Genomic DNA, 15894 nt, shown 5'->3' with positions numbered 1-15894 from the left:
ACGATTTGGAAAGGTATTGTTTTTTGATGCACGGAATGAGCCAGTAACAGCGGTCATCCCGAATGTTTGCAAAACAAGTAAATATAAAAAAAAATGCTTCAAATGGCTCTGAGCACTATGGGACTTAACTTCTAAGGTCATCAGTCCCCTAGAACTTAGAACTACTTAAACCTAACTAACCTAAGGACATCACACACATCCATGCCTGAGGCAGGATTCGAACCTGCGACCGTAGCGGTCGCGCGGTTCCAGACTGTAGCGCCTAGAACCGCTCGGCCACCCCGGCCGGCAAGTAAATATACCGAAGTACGTTTTTCGGTAAGCTATGTCGACCTTCAAGAGGTATCCAAGTAACTTTTAACGTTTATAACTGCCAAGTTATGACTAAGCAAGGTATCCCTCGCGGAATGGTCAATATTCAGGGATATCACAGGAACGCACATTTGAAGCCAAAAATTTCGGGTAGACATGTGGTCTATTCTTAATGGTTTCCGCCGGCCGGGATGGCCAAGCGGTTCTAGGCGCTACAGTCTGGAACCGCGCGACCGCTACGGTCGCAGGTTCGAATCCTGCCTCGGGCATGGATGTGTGTGATGTCCTTAGGTTAGTTAGGTTTAATTAGTTCTAAGTTCTAGGTGACTGATGACCTCAGAAGTTAAGTCGCATAGTGCTCAGAGCCATTTGAACCACAATCTTCATATTGGCGTTAACGCTATGGCGCTAACCGATTTCCAATTTGTTTTTCTATCACTGGTCAGTAACTTGTTGATAGGTCCACTTATTTCCGAAGAGCGAATTACGGGAGGGAATTACTTTCATTTTTTGGGAGATTAGTTTGCTGTACAACTTGAGGGCGTTGCTCTGGCCACGCGGATTACAATGTACTTCCAGACTGACGAAGCCCCTCCGCATTTTACTGTACGCGCGAGGCAACATCTCAAACCCACTAACCCCAATCGCTGGTATGGCCGTTGTAGTAGAACTGGCCTCCAAGTTCACCAGACATTGACCCATTGGGTTTTTGTTTTTGGGGCTGGATGAAGTCTCAGATGTACAAACAAAAGGTGAACACACAAGATGAAATGATTGCTTGGTCACATCATATGGACGCCGAAACTGTCTTCTAGGGAACATCCGTAGGTACTCAGACAAGCAACACACATTCTCCAAACAGTACACAAATGCAGTGAAGGTGACGGTGAGATATTCTAATACTTGTTATGAACTGTACAACAGTTGTAATGTGATTTGTACAATAATGCATAGAGACGAATGCGCTAAAAATACCAACTTTTCAACTGATAGTTTGTAAACCACATGTTGTAATGTTTACCAACTATTGTACATGTATAGTCTTGTCAGCGTATTGAATAATACAGAAAATAAATAAGAATTTACATTCAATGTGTTCTGTCTTGGAAACTATTTGAAATAAGGGCAAACGTCCGTATGAAGTTTCTTGCTTTAAATGATCGCTCCTGCCATATCCCTGAATACCGACAATTCCTCCTAGCAAACCACTATATTCACTTCTACTAGACGTTTTAGCTGCCTCACGTTGTATAAATTTTATTTAGCAAGAGAATTTCTTGTGGTGGATATCCTCGTAGTTTATAAGAGATTTCGCCGACATTATTACAAGAAAGTTCCATCGTTGGTCCATGTTGGTTTCCTATCAACCCCTTGTTCTAACACCTCATTATTGGTCCTATACCTTCCATTCGAAAAAATAAATCGCCTCATTCGTCTCAATCTCCAATGTAAATTGTGTGTTCTTGTGGAAACTTTTGAGGTACTGTAGAAATATCACAACACTGCTTCAGAGTGCGGTACAGTGACTAACTACTGCGCCGTGACCACGCGGCTGAGTTAAAGGCGCAGAAAATGTGATCGCAGTTGCGCATATGCACTATCATTGGAATGAGGACAATGAAAGTTTGTGTCGGACCGGGACTCGAACCCAGATTTCCCACTTTACGTCAGTGGCCAGCTCAACTGCTTCTGCTATCCGTACACGGATCACAGCCAGACCCAAACTTCCATGTGTTGTCATCCATGTATCATAACTTGCGCTCGTACGTTACATATAATTCCCGTTCAGGAACGACATTTGAGAGTCGAGGGCCTGGTATTGGCGAATAAATATGAAATCACAGTGCCTGTGTCCCTTCGGACATACATAAGGACTGCAGCGACTACAGCCGTCAAGAGGTACAGGAAATTTATTCTAAATTGCGAATCTGTTCCACCATCGACTGTATATTGGAATGATGACAATGAAAATTTCTGAAAGACCGCGATTCGAGCCCGGATTTCCCGCTTTAAGCGAGCCGCCGCCGGTAGACGTCTAGAATAGGTCCAGTGGCGTACTTACGTGTTCCGTGCAGGAATGTTGTCAGTGCTTGCGTGAGATATGATGGGAACAAAAGAAGATGTGTCGGCAGACGACGGGTTTCGAAGTAATACATTCCGAAGAAACGATGAAACACTACTGTAAACGAGATTATAAATTTGATTTCTCCTTGTTTGAGTCGCCGTTGTTTAAACTGTGCTAGCACGTGCAAACCAACGACAGCCTCGCAACACAATGTGCGACTCTATTATTTATAAACATTGATCCACCTACCTTCTCCCACGACTGAATTAAAAAACATAGATCCACTAACTAAAAGTGGCGGCTTCTGCTGCACTGCCAGATGATGTCATCCACATAAAGCTTTGGCATTTGACACTTTAAGACTCATTTAAATACCACATTTGTTCCATTTTCGCGTCTCAGCAATTAACCCTAAGACGCCTAGGGGGGGGGGGGGGGGATTCGTTGAACCCACAATTTTTTTATGTCTCCTGCTTTTGCCCAAGTAACTTTCATACTACATATTCCCTTTGAGTTATTGTTTGTTGTCTATTTTATGAAACGTTAGTATCAACATATTTTATAGAAAATTCCTGCTTTGAAAGAAAAAATAAATAAACTTATTATGGGTCCAACAACCCCACTCCCGCCTTAGGCTTCCATGCTATAGTAAATTTCCCTTAGTAGGATTTCGTATTTCTCATCTCTACAACAATACAAGTTAGTTTCTTGTTGCTTGGTATTCTTGATATTCACAACAATCGGTTTACTGTCAGAGGAAGTGATTGTTGATGTCAGACAGCTGTTATTTATATTGTAAACTTGCAGTAAGTTAGTGCAGTTCCCTACTGTTCACACCCAGACTTAGAAATGACTAAAAGAATACGTGACTCGTCTTTAGAAAGAGTTCTGAATGAAATTTTAGATGAAGATTCTGGCTTGGGGAGTGAAAGTGAATATGAAGATGGTGTTATGGAGTATGATTCAGATCAGGAAAGTGATGTGGATATTAGAGAAGATGAAGCTAGCGCAGCTTCAGGCAGTGACCATCAGGATGTTATTGTGGCCAAGTCTGGAAGAAGGTACATAACCACACAGCCTAGAATTCCTCGGAGGTCTGTTGCTAATATAGTAAGAGAGCAGGCAGGAGTAACTCCAGCTGGTGTTTGCCTTTCACCTGGAGAAGCCTTGAAGTTACTTCTTACACCTGACATAATGGATGTTATAGTAAAACGTTCAAATGAAGAGGCAGTTAGGCGAAATGTTACTTTGACTAATGAGAAAGAATTGTATGCCTTTATAGGAATCCTGATACTTATGGGGACAAATAAGGACAATTCTGTCAGTGTACACGATCTTTGGTCGGCCAGTTTACAAGGGTATTATGGCAAGAGAACGTTTTAAGGAGCTTATTGCAATCATAAGGTTTGATGACAAAAGTACCCACCCACCAGCTAAGTAGGGAATCAGACAAGTTCACAGCAATCCGTGATGTTTTCAACAAAGTGAATGATAGGTTTCCACTACTGTATAAACCAGGGGTCCATCTCACCATTGATGAGATGCACAGCTTGTTTAGAGGGCGCTGCCCCTTCAAAGTATTTATGAAGGATAAACCAGGCAAGTATGGCATCCTTATACGCATGATGTCCGATGCAGTTGACAGATACGTCTTGAATATGGAACCCTATGCAGGTAATGTTCGGAATTTGTCGAAAGAAGAATGGGATTCAGCAGCTGTCATCAAACGTCTGGTAGCACCTGTGAAAAAAACTGGTCGAAATATTACTATAGACCGATACTACACATCGGTGGATTTGGCGGAAGAGTTATACCAAGACTACAAAGTTACTACAGTAGGAACTCTCCAGTCAAACAGGAAGCATATTCCAGACGTAATGAAGAACACGTCAAATCAAGAGCTATATTCATCAATGTTCTTGTTCACAGACCCATCAACAGGTAGGCCTCCAGTAACTTTGGTGTCCTACATAGCAAAAACGAAACCAAGTAAAAACTTACTGATGTTGTCAACAATGCACCAAGATAAAGGCATTGTTGGAGGAGAGAAGAATAAAACCGAGATAAATGCATATTATAATTCCACTGAAGGTGGAATTGATACCATTGATCAAATGGTGCGTATGTACACCTGCAAGAGGGGAACAAAGAGATGGCCTCTATCTGTATTTTACTTTCTCATAGACATTTGTGCTATCAATGCAACCACCATATTCATCCAGCAACATCCAAGATGGAATGAAGAGAAACACAACAAACGGAAACTTTATCTTCTGCAAACTGGGATGGAACTAGTGAAATTGCAGGTAGAAGAAAGAAGAGCCAATGCAAGAGGGTTATCTAATCAAATTGTTCAATCAATGGAGACTATTCTACAAAAGAAAATCAAAGAAGTGACAACAGAAGCACGTCAGCCTCCTGCAGGGAAAGGTCGGTGCCATATTTATGTAAGAGAAGATAAAACAAAGAAGCAGAAGTACAACAATCTAAGTAAACCAAAATAGTATTGTGGACAGTGTCATGAACATGTGTGTAACACACTTCACAATTTTTTCTGAATGTGAAGTGTGTCTCTTACCTTGAAGTTGAGGACTCAGAGTAGCCTATCGTATATGAACACATCTGTATTTTGTATTGTAATACGTCAATTTTTTATTCACTCAATCCAATATTTATAACAATTAACAACATTTATAAACCGATGCCTAAGTTAACATAAGTAAACCATTTTGAAAGTTGTAATTTTTCGTCAGTAAACTTATTTAATACCTGTGGGCTCGTCGAACCCTCTCCCCCCCCCCCCCCCCCCTTAGGCATCCAAGTTAGAAAAAAAGGCTTGGGCGTCCTAGGGTTAATCCATGAGACATGCACCCAAGGACGATGTCACCGTGTAGAACTATTTCAGTCTTTTATAGCACTAGCTGTCATAATGACAAAACATTTCTCGCGAAAATCATTAATACACCGGAAACAGCAAACAAACAATGGCTTCGGCTGTTCGCGCACGAGTAACTTCCGTAAGTCATCCGTGTGTCATAACCTGCAGTCCTACGTTATGCATATTGCCGTCCAGGAAGAATTCTGGTCTTACGTAAAATCGCTAAGCGGATCTGAGGCTTCCATTCAGTCCCTTGTTGACCAGCCTGGCATAGCGGTTGAAGAGAGCTAAATGAAAGCCGAAGTGCTTTCACTTTCAAGAAATCTTTCACATAGGATAATCGCACGAACATACCGTCATTTGACCATCGGGCAGACTCCTATATGGACGACATAGAAATAAACATCCTTGGAGTCGAGAAACAACTGAACGACCTGAAAGCAAATACATCACCAGGCCCGAATGGAATCAAGTTCGATTTTACAAAGTGATGGAACCCAGTTCGATTTTACAAAGAGTGCTCTACGGCACTGACCCCTTGCCTAGCTTGCATTTATAGCGAAACTCGTAGGAGATATACTGTATGAACAGGCTCGAACAGCACTGCAGTAAGTAGGTGGAAAGCAACGTCAGTCGATGTAGCTCATTCTCGTAATACTACAATAGGTTGTACTGACAAGACCTTGCCTACACTCAATGCCGTATCTGTGTAACTTGAGATAATCGTCTGTACTAACACAACGACGGCACGTTAGATTTGATATTCAGCTTCTCACGCTATAAATTACACTACAGCTCCCTACGACAGAACTACGCGCGAAAGGATGGACACAATAATACTTTTCGTGGTATAATGGGGTCAGTGGCAGTATCTGACTGTCAGGGTTCACTAGATTCGAAAGATAAACTACCACCAAAGCTAATATCAATCACCAGAAAAAAATACTAAATGTGAGAGTCTACGGGGAGTAGGAATGATGCATTTACTTCACCAATAACGGCAACCTACAATGAAGCTTACTACGTGTACTCTGACAACACAACCAAAATTTCTCAACAACGCAGGTACCAGAAACGATAGCTTTCGCATATAACTGATTCATACGTCATATAGATCCGTTTCCTCTTGCAGTTGCTCCTCTTTTAAAGCTTCGACAAATAATCATATATACACTCAATCAGTATGAACGTTATAAAGTTTTACATAAATCGGACAATACGTTTACAAGGCAAAGTTATAATTTGATGCTGTTTGTCTCATTATCAATCAACGATAACCTCTGTAAATAGCGCTTTGCTACGACAATACCCTTGACTCTATTGAAATTTTATCGTAATAAACATTTCAGAATTAGATGGAATAACTTCTCATTTATAATTGATTACTTTTCCATAACACGAAAACTTACTTTCCTTGTCTAAAGATTAATTATCTTTCTTTTCGTTACAAATCATTCACGGAAAAATACTATTCCTTCTCTTTAATTTCCTTGAACTCTGCTTTTACCAACATTCCAGTCTTTTACTTTATTGGCCTTTGAATTTACTTTATTCCGCAAAGATATATTCCAGATATTAGTCTGTCTTCAAATAAGCCACTGATCATTTTTTCTTGTAATGGTTTGGTGATAAAACACAAGTCGGGTACTGACTTTTTCAGTTTAAAACTATTGTCTTTATATCCTGCAATTAAATCAACTACAGGTATTATTTTGCGAGTGCTGGTTATCTATTCAAAATCCCACTAAGCGGAAATGTAATAAACCGCCACTTTTCGGCTATATGAATTTCAAATAATTTCAGGCAAAGCTCAACCACTTGGCGTTGACTTCCGCGACCCACTAATATTTAAAACTCAAAACACAACACTCGATGATATCTTTCAGAGAGAATTAGCGTGTTCTTTTGAACTGTTCTTGGTTTGCCTTTCAGGGCCAAAGCGAAAAGCTATCACATTCTCCATAAACTTCCGATTGTTTCTCAATTAATGTCTATTGCGTAGAACGACCGTACTCTTTAATATAGGTTACACATCCAGTGCATCCAACGAGATTTCCGGAATTTACTATATTGCGACGCTCACGCCGAAGTCACACAATAAATCCTAAGCCAAATATCGCTAAGTCACTTCCTCTAAGTGCTTGCGTACGCCTATACAACCACAATAACACAATACAACGCTACTATCCTCTAGTGCATGCTTTAATTGCTTTAATCCTCAACCACAGAATAACTGAACGACTTCAAGTGGACACGTCTCTTCACATACAAGATCCAAAGGAAAATCTTACAAAAATATTGAAACACGATTCGCCTACCATCTCGTTGCTATTAAGCAGCACAACGCACCATTGATCACAACTAGGAGAAACTAATCTCACACTTCAATAAATCGGAGCTTTTCCTATACCTGGTAAGTCTACACTCTACCAAAATCGACGATATAATCATTTCCTACACAAGCTGATAATCCTCTCAAAATACCTTTTTCGGTGACTTAAAACTACTTTGAATACATTTGGTTCTATCCCATTGCAGACTAAATCACGTATCGTACGTGTTAGCCGCTCTCATCACACTCTTGAGATAATCTCTTTCGAGCCCCACTACTCGAACAATATTCCGACACTACTGAAATTCTAAAAGGACAAGTCAAGAACCATTCTCTGCGAACAAACATATCACGCTAATTCTCTTTTTAAAAGTGTGTCTTCTTTGTAGTCGCCGGCAAACTTTCGTAGTGGCCAGCTGCATCTCAGTTGTTATCTTTTCCAGAACGCCGCGATTCAGCAATCGGTTGGGCGTTGCAAATTCGCTGACTTGACAGGCCACAACTTTTATCGACCATCAGGTGTCACATATCTACAGTATTTTAACACAAAAATTTAAGAAAACTATATAAACAACTTAATTTCTTCATTCTTCTAGCACATATAAATCGATAATAAGTTGAGGCAATACAAACAAGTGATGCGCTTTTTTTCAGGCTGAAGACGGTTTGGCGCGTTACAACGGGAAAACACGGTTAGCATATGGACAAGGGAGCAAATGTACGTTTTAACAAAGTTAATGTAAGAACTTTGTGCCTACCCGTTTCCTAAACAGACTCTGTGATTTACGAACCAGATACAGACGATAACTGCCACTATATAGCACTTCAGTCGCAAATCACATTGGTAGTTAGGCAAATAACATTAACCTGAGCATCCAGTGCGACATGGGTGATGTGTTCCATGCAGCTGGTTCTTGTCAGCGTCAGACGTTTCGTCCCCTGTAAGGACGACATAAAGCTATCACAGCTAATTTACACTAGTCCATTTCGAGAACGATTGTGTACTGTGTAGTTCGCGTTCCTCACCTGCAGCCATGAATTCCTGTTGGAGCACCTTGCGTCACGTATGCAACATTGAGGAACATGTACAGTGCGCAAGCTGTTTCGTTTATCCGTGTTCAGCATCACGGTGGAGGTCCATAAAGTGCACTGCACATTGAATACCATGGTCCGTGTGAAGGTGGCTTAAAGAGTCGCGTGTTGGGCAGCAGACACATTAGAACCTGAAACCAGTACCTGGGATGAAGATGGGCTGCTGCTGGCCGATAACACAAGGACAGCAGCATCGAGTGCTCCAGGGTGCACTGGCCGGTACTGTTGTAGCTCCCAGGTGGCCTGCTGCTCAAAGCTTGGTGTAAGCAGTGGAATCGACAGAGCTTGGAGCAAGTCCATGAGTGGCTGCTGGTTGCAGCATGCTGATGGCACTGCCAGGAGCCTGGATATTCCTAGTTTGATGTTGTTTGGTTCTGAGCAAATCTGCTAGGGAGCAGGGGTACAGCCTAGCTTGAAAACGTATGCCTGGGGATCAAGGGGCTGCATGGCAATTGGCTACTGTCGACACTCGAGAGAACGGCACCAAACACATGAAGAGTGAGCCAGATAGTGTTCTTCTAGTCCCCAGGAAGACCGTGCCTGTATACAACTGCGAGTAGTGCTGTGTGTACGTATATAATTATTCAAGGGAGCTTTTAGGTCTTAGTGTGTTAAGTCCTTGTTACTTCTCACGGTATCTTCAGTGTGTCATGGTGACTGTGTGATGATGTGCGCTAGATGTATTTTGAAACTGTGCGCTTTATTGCTCTCTGTTATCTGCCAAGCGATTGCAGGAGGACTATCATCAGCACACGGTGACACTTCCCACCATGTTCTGCCTCGTTGCTATTTGTTAATGGGAACATCCTGAGGTAGATTCATATTAATACAGAAGGTGGACAAAAATATGGCAACACCAAAAACACAACACATTACCATGCCCAATATGATGTACTAAACTGGTTGATACTCAGCACAGTTTCTAGTTGCCTGAAATGGATAAAAATACAGCTGCTTAGACTTTTCAAGGGAGTGTTATACTAGTCTTCCGGCAAAATAGTAGGACGTTCAGATAACGATGATGAGAGTGGAAAGTGCGTGTCTCTACAGAGTAGATCACAAAGGATCAATAACATTGAGATCTGGTGACTGTAGTGCCCAAGGGAAATGAGACGCTTCGCCCCTTGCTCCCAAAACCAGTCCTGAGCAATGCGAGCTATATGAACATGGGCCCTGGTGTCTTGGAACTGGGGAAAAAACAACAAACATTGTGCCATGGGATGAGCCCATCAGCCAAAATGGTCACATACAATTTGTCAGTAGGGTAACCTAGCAGAGTGCTCATGGAGCCCATGAAATATCAAGATATGGCTGCCAATATCATCATTGAACCTCCTGTCACATTTCATTCTTGGGATGTAAACTCGGCCAGAACTTGGAAACAGTGTGAATCAAGACTCATCCGACCAAATGATTTTCTTCCATTTCTCCTTACTCCATATTTTTCCTGTTACGGGAATTTGGAACACGGATGAATTGTTTCGAAATTTCGGTTCCCCCTGTTTCTGGGATCCCTTCGTATTGTTTTGGTGACCAAAGGGTTCGTGAGTGCGACATTTGGTTCTGCGGCGACTTTTGCAGCTGTTGTCCTCTTATTTGTGTTATTTTCAACTACCGTCCAGCACGATCACTCAGCACACACTTTCGTCCATTTTGTGATTTAGCAGATGACGTTTTTCCGGTTCCCCTGTTGATGCTGACTAAGTGTTTAAGGAGACCAAACAACTAAGGTCAGTACCGGTCTCCTATTCACCTCCCACAGCAGGAGCAATGTACCTTGTCTGTCTGTGTGTAGAGTGTGAGAAAGTGTTCTAAGCGTTTGCTTAGTGTGTATCTGAGGCAGAACATGCAAACCGTCAAAGTACTCATCCAGTGAGATGTGGAAAACCACATCTAGGGTGGTGGGCACATCGACCTTCCGCCGTTAATCCGCCGGACTGATTCGATTCGGGAACGGCATACTGCCCCGTCCGGGAAGCGGTCGCGTTAACACGCGTGGCTACCCTTGAGCGTCGCCCTTTCCCTGTATGCGGTATCAATCACTGATATGGTGCCTCTTGAAACACCAGACGTTTCAGCTACTTTGGTTAATAAAGCACGCATCACACGAGCACCAACAATTAGTCCACGGTTGCAACCACTTAGCTGCAACAAAATGTGCTCGTAATTACACAGAACGTTGTTCTGACGACGACTGACACTTGTAAGGCGCCGAGGCCATTGGATAGGTGCCGTTCGTGTTATATACGACATCACTGCCTGCATGCTCGGCTAGCATCTTGCCGTTCGGTTCAAGCATTCATCTCTAGTGGTGTTTCCATATTTCAGTCCAACCGCTGTACGATTAAGATATGGTTCTCTGATTACCAAGTTTTGGGTTTAATATCATAATACCTTTCCAGATTGATGTTTAACTGTGCTGAGGGCTTGTTGTAAGCTTATTATATGATGTTATGTGTAATGTTGGGGAACATTTTTGTGCGCGTGCGAGGGGGAAGGTTTTCAGTTGGCTCTGAGAACTATGGGACTTAACATCTGAGGTCATCAGTCCCCGAGAACTTAGAACTACTTAAACCTAACTACCTAAGGACATCACACACATCCATGCCCGAGGCAGGATTCGAACCTGCGACCGTAGCAGTCGCGCGGTTCCAGACTGAAGCACCTAGAATCGCTCGACCACAGCGGCCGGCAGGTTTTCAATTAGTGTAGTATTTTGGCTCATGGCTCCGGTGTGGTGTGCCTTGTTGGTTACTGCACATTGTATTAATCTGTGTAACTCACGTTTTAAATGTGAAGCGCCTTCGGTTAGGATTTTAGTGCTACTTTATTTCCATACGTTTCTAGTATCATTGAGGCAGAACTCAATTATGAATTTCTAGATTTCGTAAAATGCGTTGTAGAGCGATTTTCTTCCACTAGTACCGAACTATTGATAACGCTATTTCTCTCACTGAACCTCTTTGGTATTATTGGCTCGGATATCATCATTGGTCTACTTTTATTTGTGCTCTTCTGGCCTTCTCAACTACTGCTTCCCTTTCATTTCCTTCAACTAATAAATGTGTTCTGTTTTCTGAACAAGCTGTATATAACCTACACATCTCTGCATTTTACCTTTGCTACCTTCAGAATTTCAAACAGTGTGTTCCACTCAGCACTGTCAATAACCGTCTGTAAGTCCACAAATGCTAAAAATGTACGTTTGCATTTCTTTAACCTTTCTTCTAAGATAAGTCATAGAGTAAATGTTGCCTTGTATGTTACTACATTTCTGCGGAATCCAAACTGCTCTTCTTCGAAGTCGGCTTCTAACGGTTTTTTCCTTTCTTCTACAGAACTTCTTGTCAGCATATGACCTATTAAACTGATAGTTTGCTAATATTCACACCTCTCAGCACCTGTGCTCTTCGCCGGCCGCGTTGGTCTAGCGGTTCTAGGCGCTCAGTCCGGAACCGCGTGACTGTAACGGTCGCAGGTTCGAATCCTGCCTCGGGCATGGATGTTTGTGATGTCCTTAGGTGAGTTAGGTTTAAGTAGTTCTAAGTTCTAGGGGACTGATGACCACAGATGTTAAGTCCCATAGTGCTCAGAGCCATTTGAACCATTTGAACTTGTGCTCTTCGAAATTCGAAGTTACGTTTCTCTTGACGTTTCAGGATATTTCGCCTGCCGCATTTATCTCGCACACCATATGGAATAGTTCTGCCGCTCTCAACGATCTCAATAATTCTGAGAAATATCGTCTTGTCCATTGGTTTCATTTCGACTTAGATTTTTCCGTGTTCTATCAAATGTTTCTCGCAGTACAATATCTCACGTCTAATCTTCATGTACTTCCTCTTCCGTATCTACAGTATCGTCTTCTGCTTTATTTCCCTTGTAGAGCCCCTTACACCTTTCAGATTTCCCTTCTACGTATACCCTATCTCTTGTAACGTTTCATCTCGGTCCTTCAAAGGTCTCTTTAATCTTCTCTTTAAACTTTCCCCTTGCAATACATGCTTGTACAGTCTTTCATTTGTCATTTAGCTATTCCTAATGAACCATTTTGTACTTTCTATCAATCTCAGTTTTTAGACTTCTGTACTCCATTTGGCCTGCTTCATTTGCTCCGTTTTTTTCTCCTTTCCTCAATAAAATTCAATGTCTCTTGCGTTATTCACGGATTTCTACTAGGCATTGTCTTTTTAGCTATTTGATCCTGTGTTGCCTTCGTGAAGTCATCTCTCGAAGCTGCCCAACAGTTTCCTACTGTATTCCGTTTTCCTGTTTCAGCCAGATGTTGCTATATGCTCCTTCCGAAAGTCTCAACACTGTCTAGTTCTTTCAGTTTATCAAGTCATCTCCATCATTTTGTACCGCTTTGCAATTTCTGGAGTTTTAACTTACAGTTTATAAATAAGTCAAGATCCACATCTGCATCTGCAAATGCCTTACAATTTAAAATCTAGTTTTGAAATCTCTACCTTATCATTATGTAATAAGTCTGGGATGTTCCCATGTCTGCAGATCTCTTATATATACAGGGTGAGTCACCTAACATTACCGCTGGATATATTTCGTAAACCACATCAAATACTGACGAATCGACTCCACAGACCTAACGTGAGGAGAGGGGCTAGTGTAATTGGTTAATACAAACCATAAAAAAATGCACGGAAGTATGTTTTTTAACACAAACCTACGTTTTTTTAAATGGAACCCCGTTAGTTTTGTTAGCACATCTGAACTTATAGACAAATACGTAATCAGAGCCGTTTGTTGCACTGTAAAATGCTAATTACATCCGGAGATATTGTAACCTAAAATTGACGCTTGAGTACCACTCCTCCGCTGTTTGATCGTGTGTATCGGAGAGCACCGAATTACGTAGGGATTCAAAGGGAACGGTGATGGACCTTACGTACAGAAGAGACTGGAACAGCACATTACGTCCACATGCTAACACCTTTTTATTGGTCTTTTTCACTGACGCACGTGTACATTACCATGAGGGGTGAGGTACACGTACGACGGGCGTTTCATAGGACGTGGAGGACGCATAAATTGGCCAGCCCGTTCTCCTGATCTTACACCTCTGGACTTCTTTCTGTGGGGTACGTTAAAGGAGAATATGTACCGTGATGTGCCTACAACCCCAGAGGATATGAAACAACGTATTGTGGCAGCCTGCGGCGACATTACACCAGATGTACTGCGGCGTGTACAACATTCATTACGCCGGAGATTGCAGTTGTGTGCAGCAAGTGATGGCCACCACATTGAACATCTGTTGGCTTGACATGTCGGGACACACTCTATTCCACTCCGTAATTGAAAACGGAAACCACGTGTGTACATGTACCTCACCCCTCATGGTAATGTACATGTGCGTCAGTGAAAAAGACCAATAAAAAGGTGTTAGCATGTGGACGTAATGTGCTGTTCCAGTCTCTTCTGTACGTAAGGTCCATCACCGTTCCCTTTGGATCCCTACGTAATTCGGTGCTCTCCGATACACACGATCAAACAGCGGAGGAGTGGTACTCAAGCGTCAATTTTAGGTTACAATATCTCCGGATGTAATTAGCATTTTACAGTGCAACAAACGGCTCTGATTACGTATTTGTTTATATGTTCAGATGTGCTAACAAAACTAACGGGGTTCCATTTTAAAAAAACGTAGGTTTGTGTTAAAAAAACTTCCGTGCATTTTTTTATGGTTTGTATTAACCAATTACACTAGCCCCTCTCCTCACGTTAGGTCTGTGGAGTCGATTCGTCAGTATTTGATGTGGTTTACGAAATATATCCAGCGGTAACGTTAGGTGACTCACCCTGTATACAGCTGTCTTAAGTGATTCTTCAATCAAGTGTTAGCCTTGATTACATTACAATGCAACATTATACCAGGCAGCTTTCTCTTTCGTTTACTTCTCTGTAGTCCATATTCTCTTACTATTATTCCTTCTATTCCTTTCCCTACTACTGAATACCAGTGTCCCATCGTAATTAAATTATTCTCTCCCCTATCTATCTGAATAATTTCTTTTACCTCATCAAACATTCTTCCAGATTCTTTATCATCTCATAACTAATTAGTGTATAAAATTATACTACAGTGGTGTCTGTTGGATTTGAGGCTGCCTTGGCTACATGAATGCATTCACTATGCTGTTCATAATACTTTACCTGCATTCCTATTGTCTTATTTATTATTAGACTAACTCCTGAATTATCCCTGCTGAATTTTGTATATATAATCGTGTACTCCCTACCTTTTCCACATATGACCCGTAAAATGTCAGTTTTGTTTTTCCTCACTACAATATCCACATGAGTTGCCCCAGCCCGAATATCCAAATAAGGGATTATGTTATATCTGTAATATTTTATCTGAAAGGATACCATCATCATTTAACCACACAGAAAAGTTGCTTGCCTTTGGGAAAAACCAATGGCTGCAGATTCCCCTTGCTTTCAGCCACTCACAAAAATGGCACAGCAAGGTCATGTTGGCTAACATTACGAGGCCAGAGCCTTCAATCATCCAGACAATTGTCCTTGCAACTATTGAAAAGCTTGCTGTCATTCTTCAGGAACCAGTTGTTTGTCTGGTCTCTCCAAAGATACACCTCCATTGTGGCTGCACCTTTGGTACGGCTATCTATATCGCTGAGGCACTCTAACCATCCCATGTCGGCAGAGTCCATGATTCAAGGGGGCAACAAACGTACAAATATAATCAATATTTATCATTATAGGTGATTAATATTTATCATTATTGTGTGCAGAATATTCTTCAATGTCAACACATGATATCCAAAACTGTTTTTAGCAGTTTGAATAATTAATAGCTACAGATGCATAAAATATGTCAAGCAGCTTTATCATGTTGAACTCTTTACTTTGACTGTGTTTTGAAATACTTGGATGAGCTCAAAAATTGTGATGTGAAAGCTATTTCAGTATAATTAATGAACAGAGAGAAGTATGTCCTTATGACTCTTTAAGGAAATGGTTTAACTAAGATATGACAGCCAGGCTTGCACTGGACACTGTTTCTGTGGTGTTCAGTCTTAGTATAGGTGAAAAAATGGGGAAGGGCAAAAGAGAAGAGAAGGAGATAGGGCAAAGTAGGTGGGGAACAAAGGAGAAGAGTAGGTGAAAAAATGGGGAAGGGCAAAATAGAAGAGAAGGAGATAGGGCAAAGTAGGTGGGTAACAAAGGAGA

General features: G+C 41.7%; 1 protein-coding gene across 1 annotated transcript in view; it reads right to left on the bottom strand.

Moving 5' to 3' along the window:
- LOC124594006 (ATP-binding cassette sub-family C member 3-like) overlaps nt 1-15894 on the bottom strand; it is a 71695-nt gene that overhangs the window by 50513 nt on the left and 5288 nt on the right. Inside the window, exon 2 of the mRNA XM_047132358.1 lies at nt 8824-9063. Coding sequence (XP_046988314.1) covers nt 8824-9063 — 240 coding nt within the window. The remainder of the gene's footprint in view (nt 1-8823; nt 9064-15894) is intronic.

This window comes from Schistocerca americana, chromosome 2, assembly GCF_021461395.2.
Source record: "Schistocerca americana isolate TAMUIC-IGC-003095 chromosome 2, iqSchAmer2.1, whole genome shotgun sequence".
Classification (NCBI taxonomy): domain Eukaryota; kingdom Metazoa; phylum Arthropoda; class Insecta; order Orthoptera; family Acrididae; genus Schistocerca; species Schistocerca americana.
This window is presented reverse-complemented; position numbering and strand designations above follow the sequence as displayed.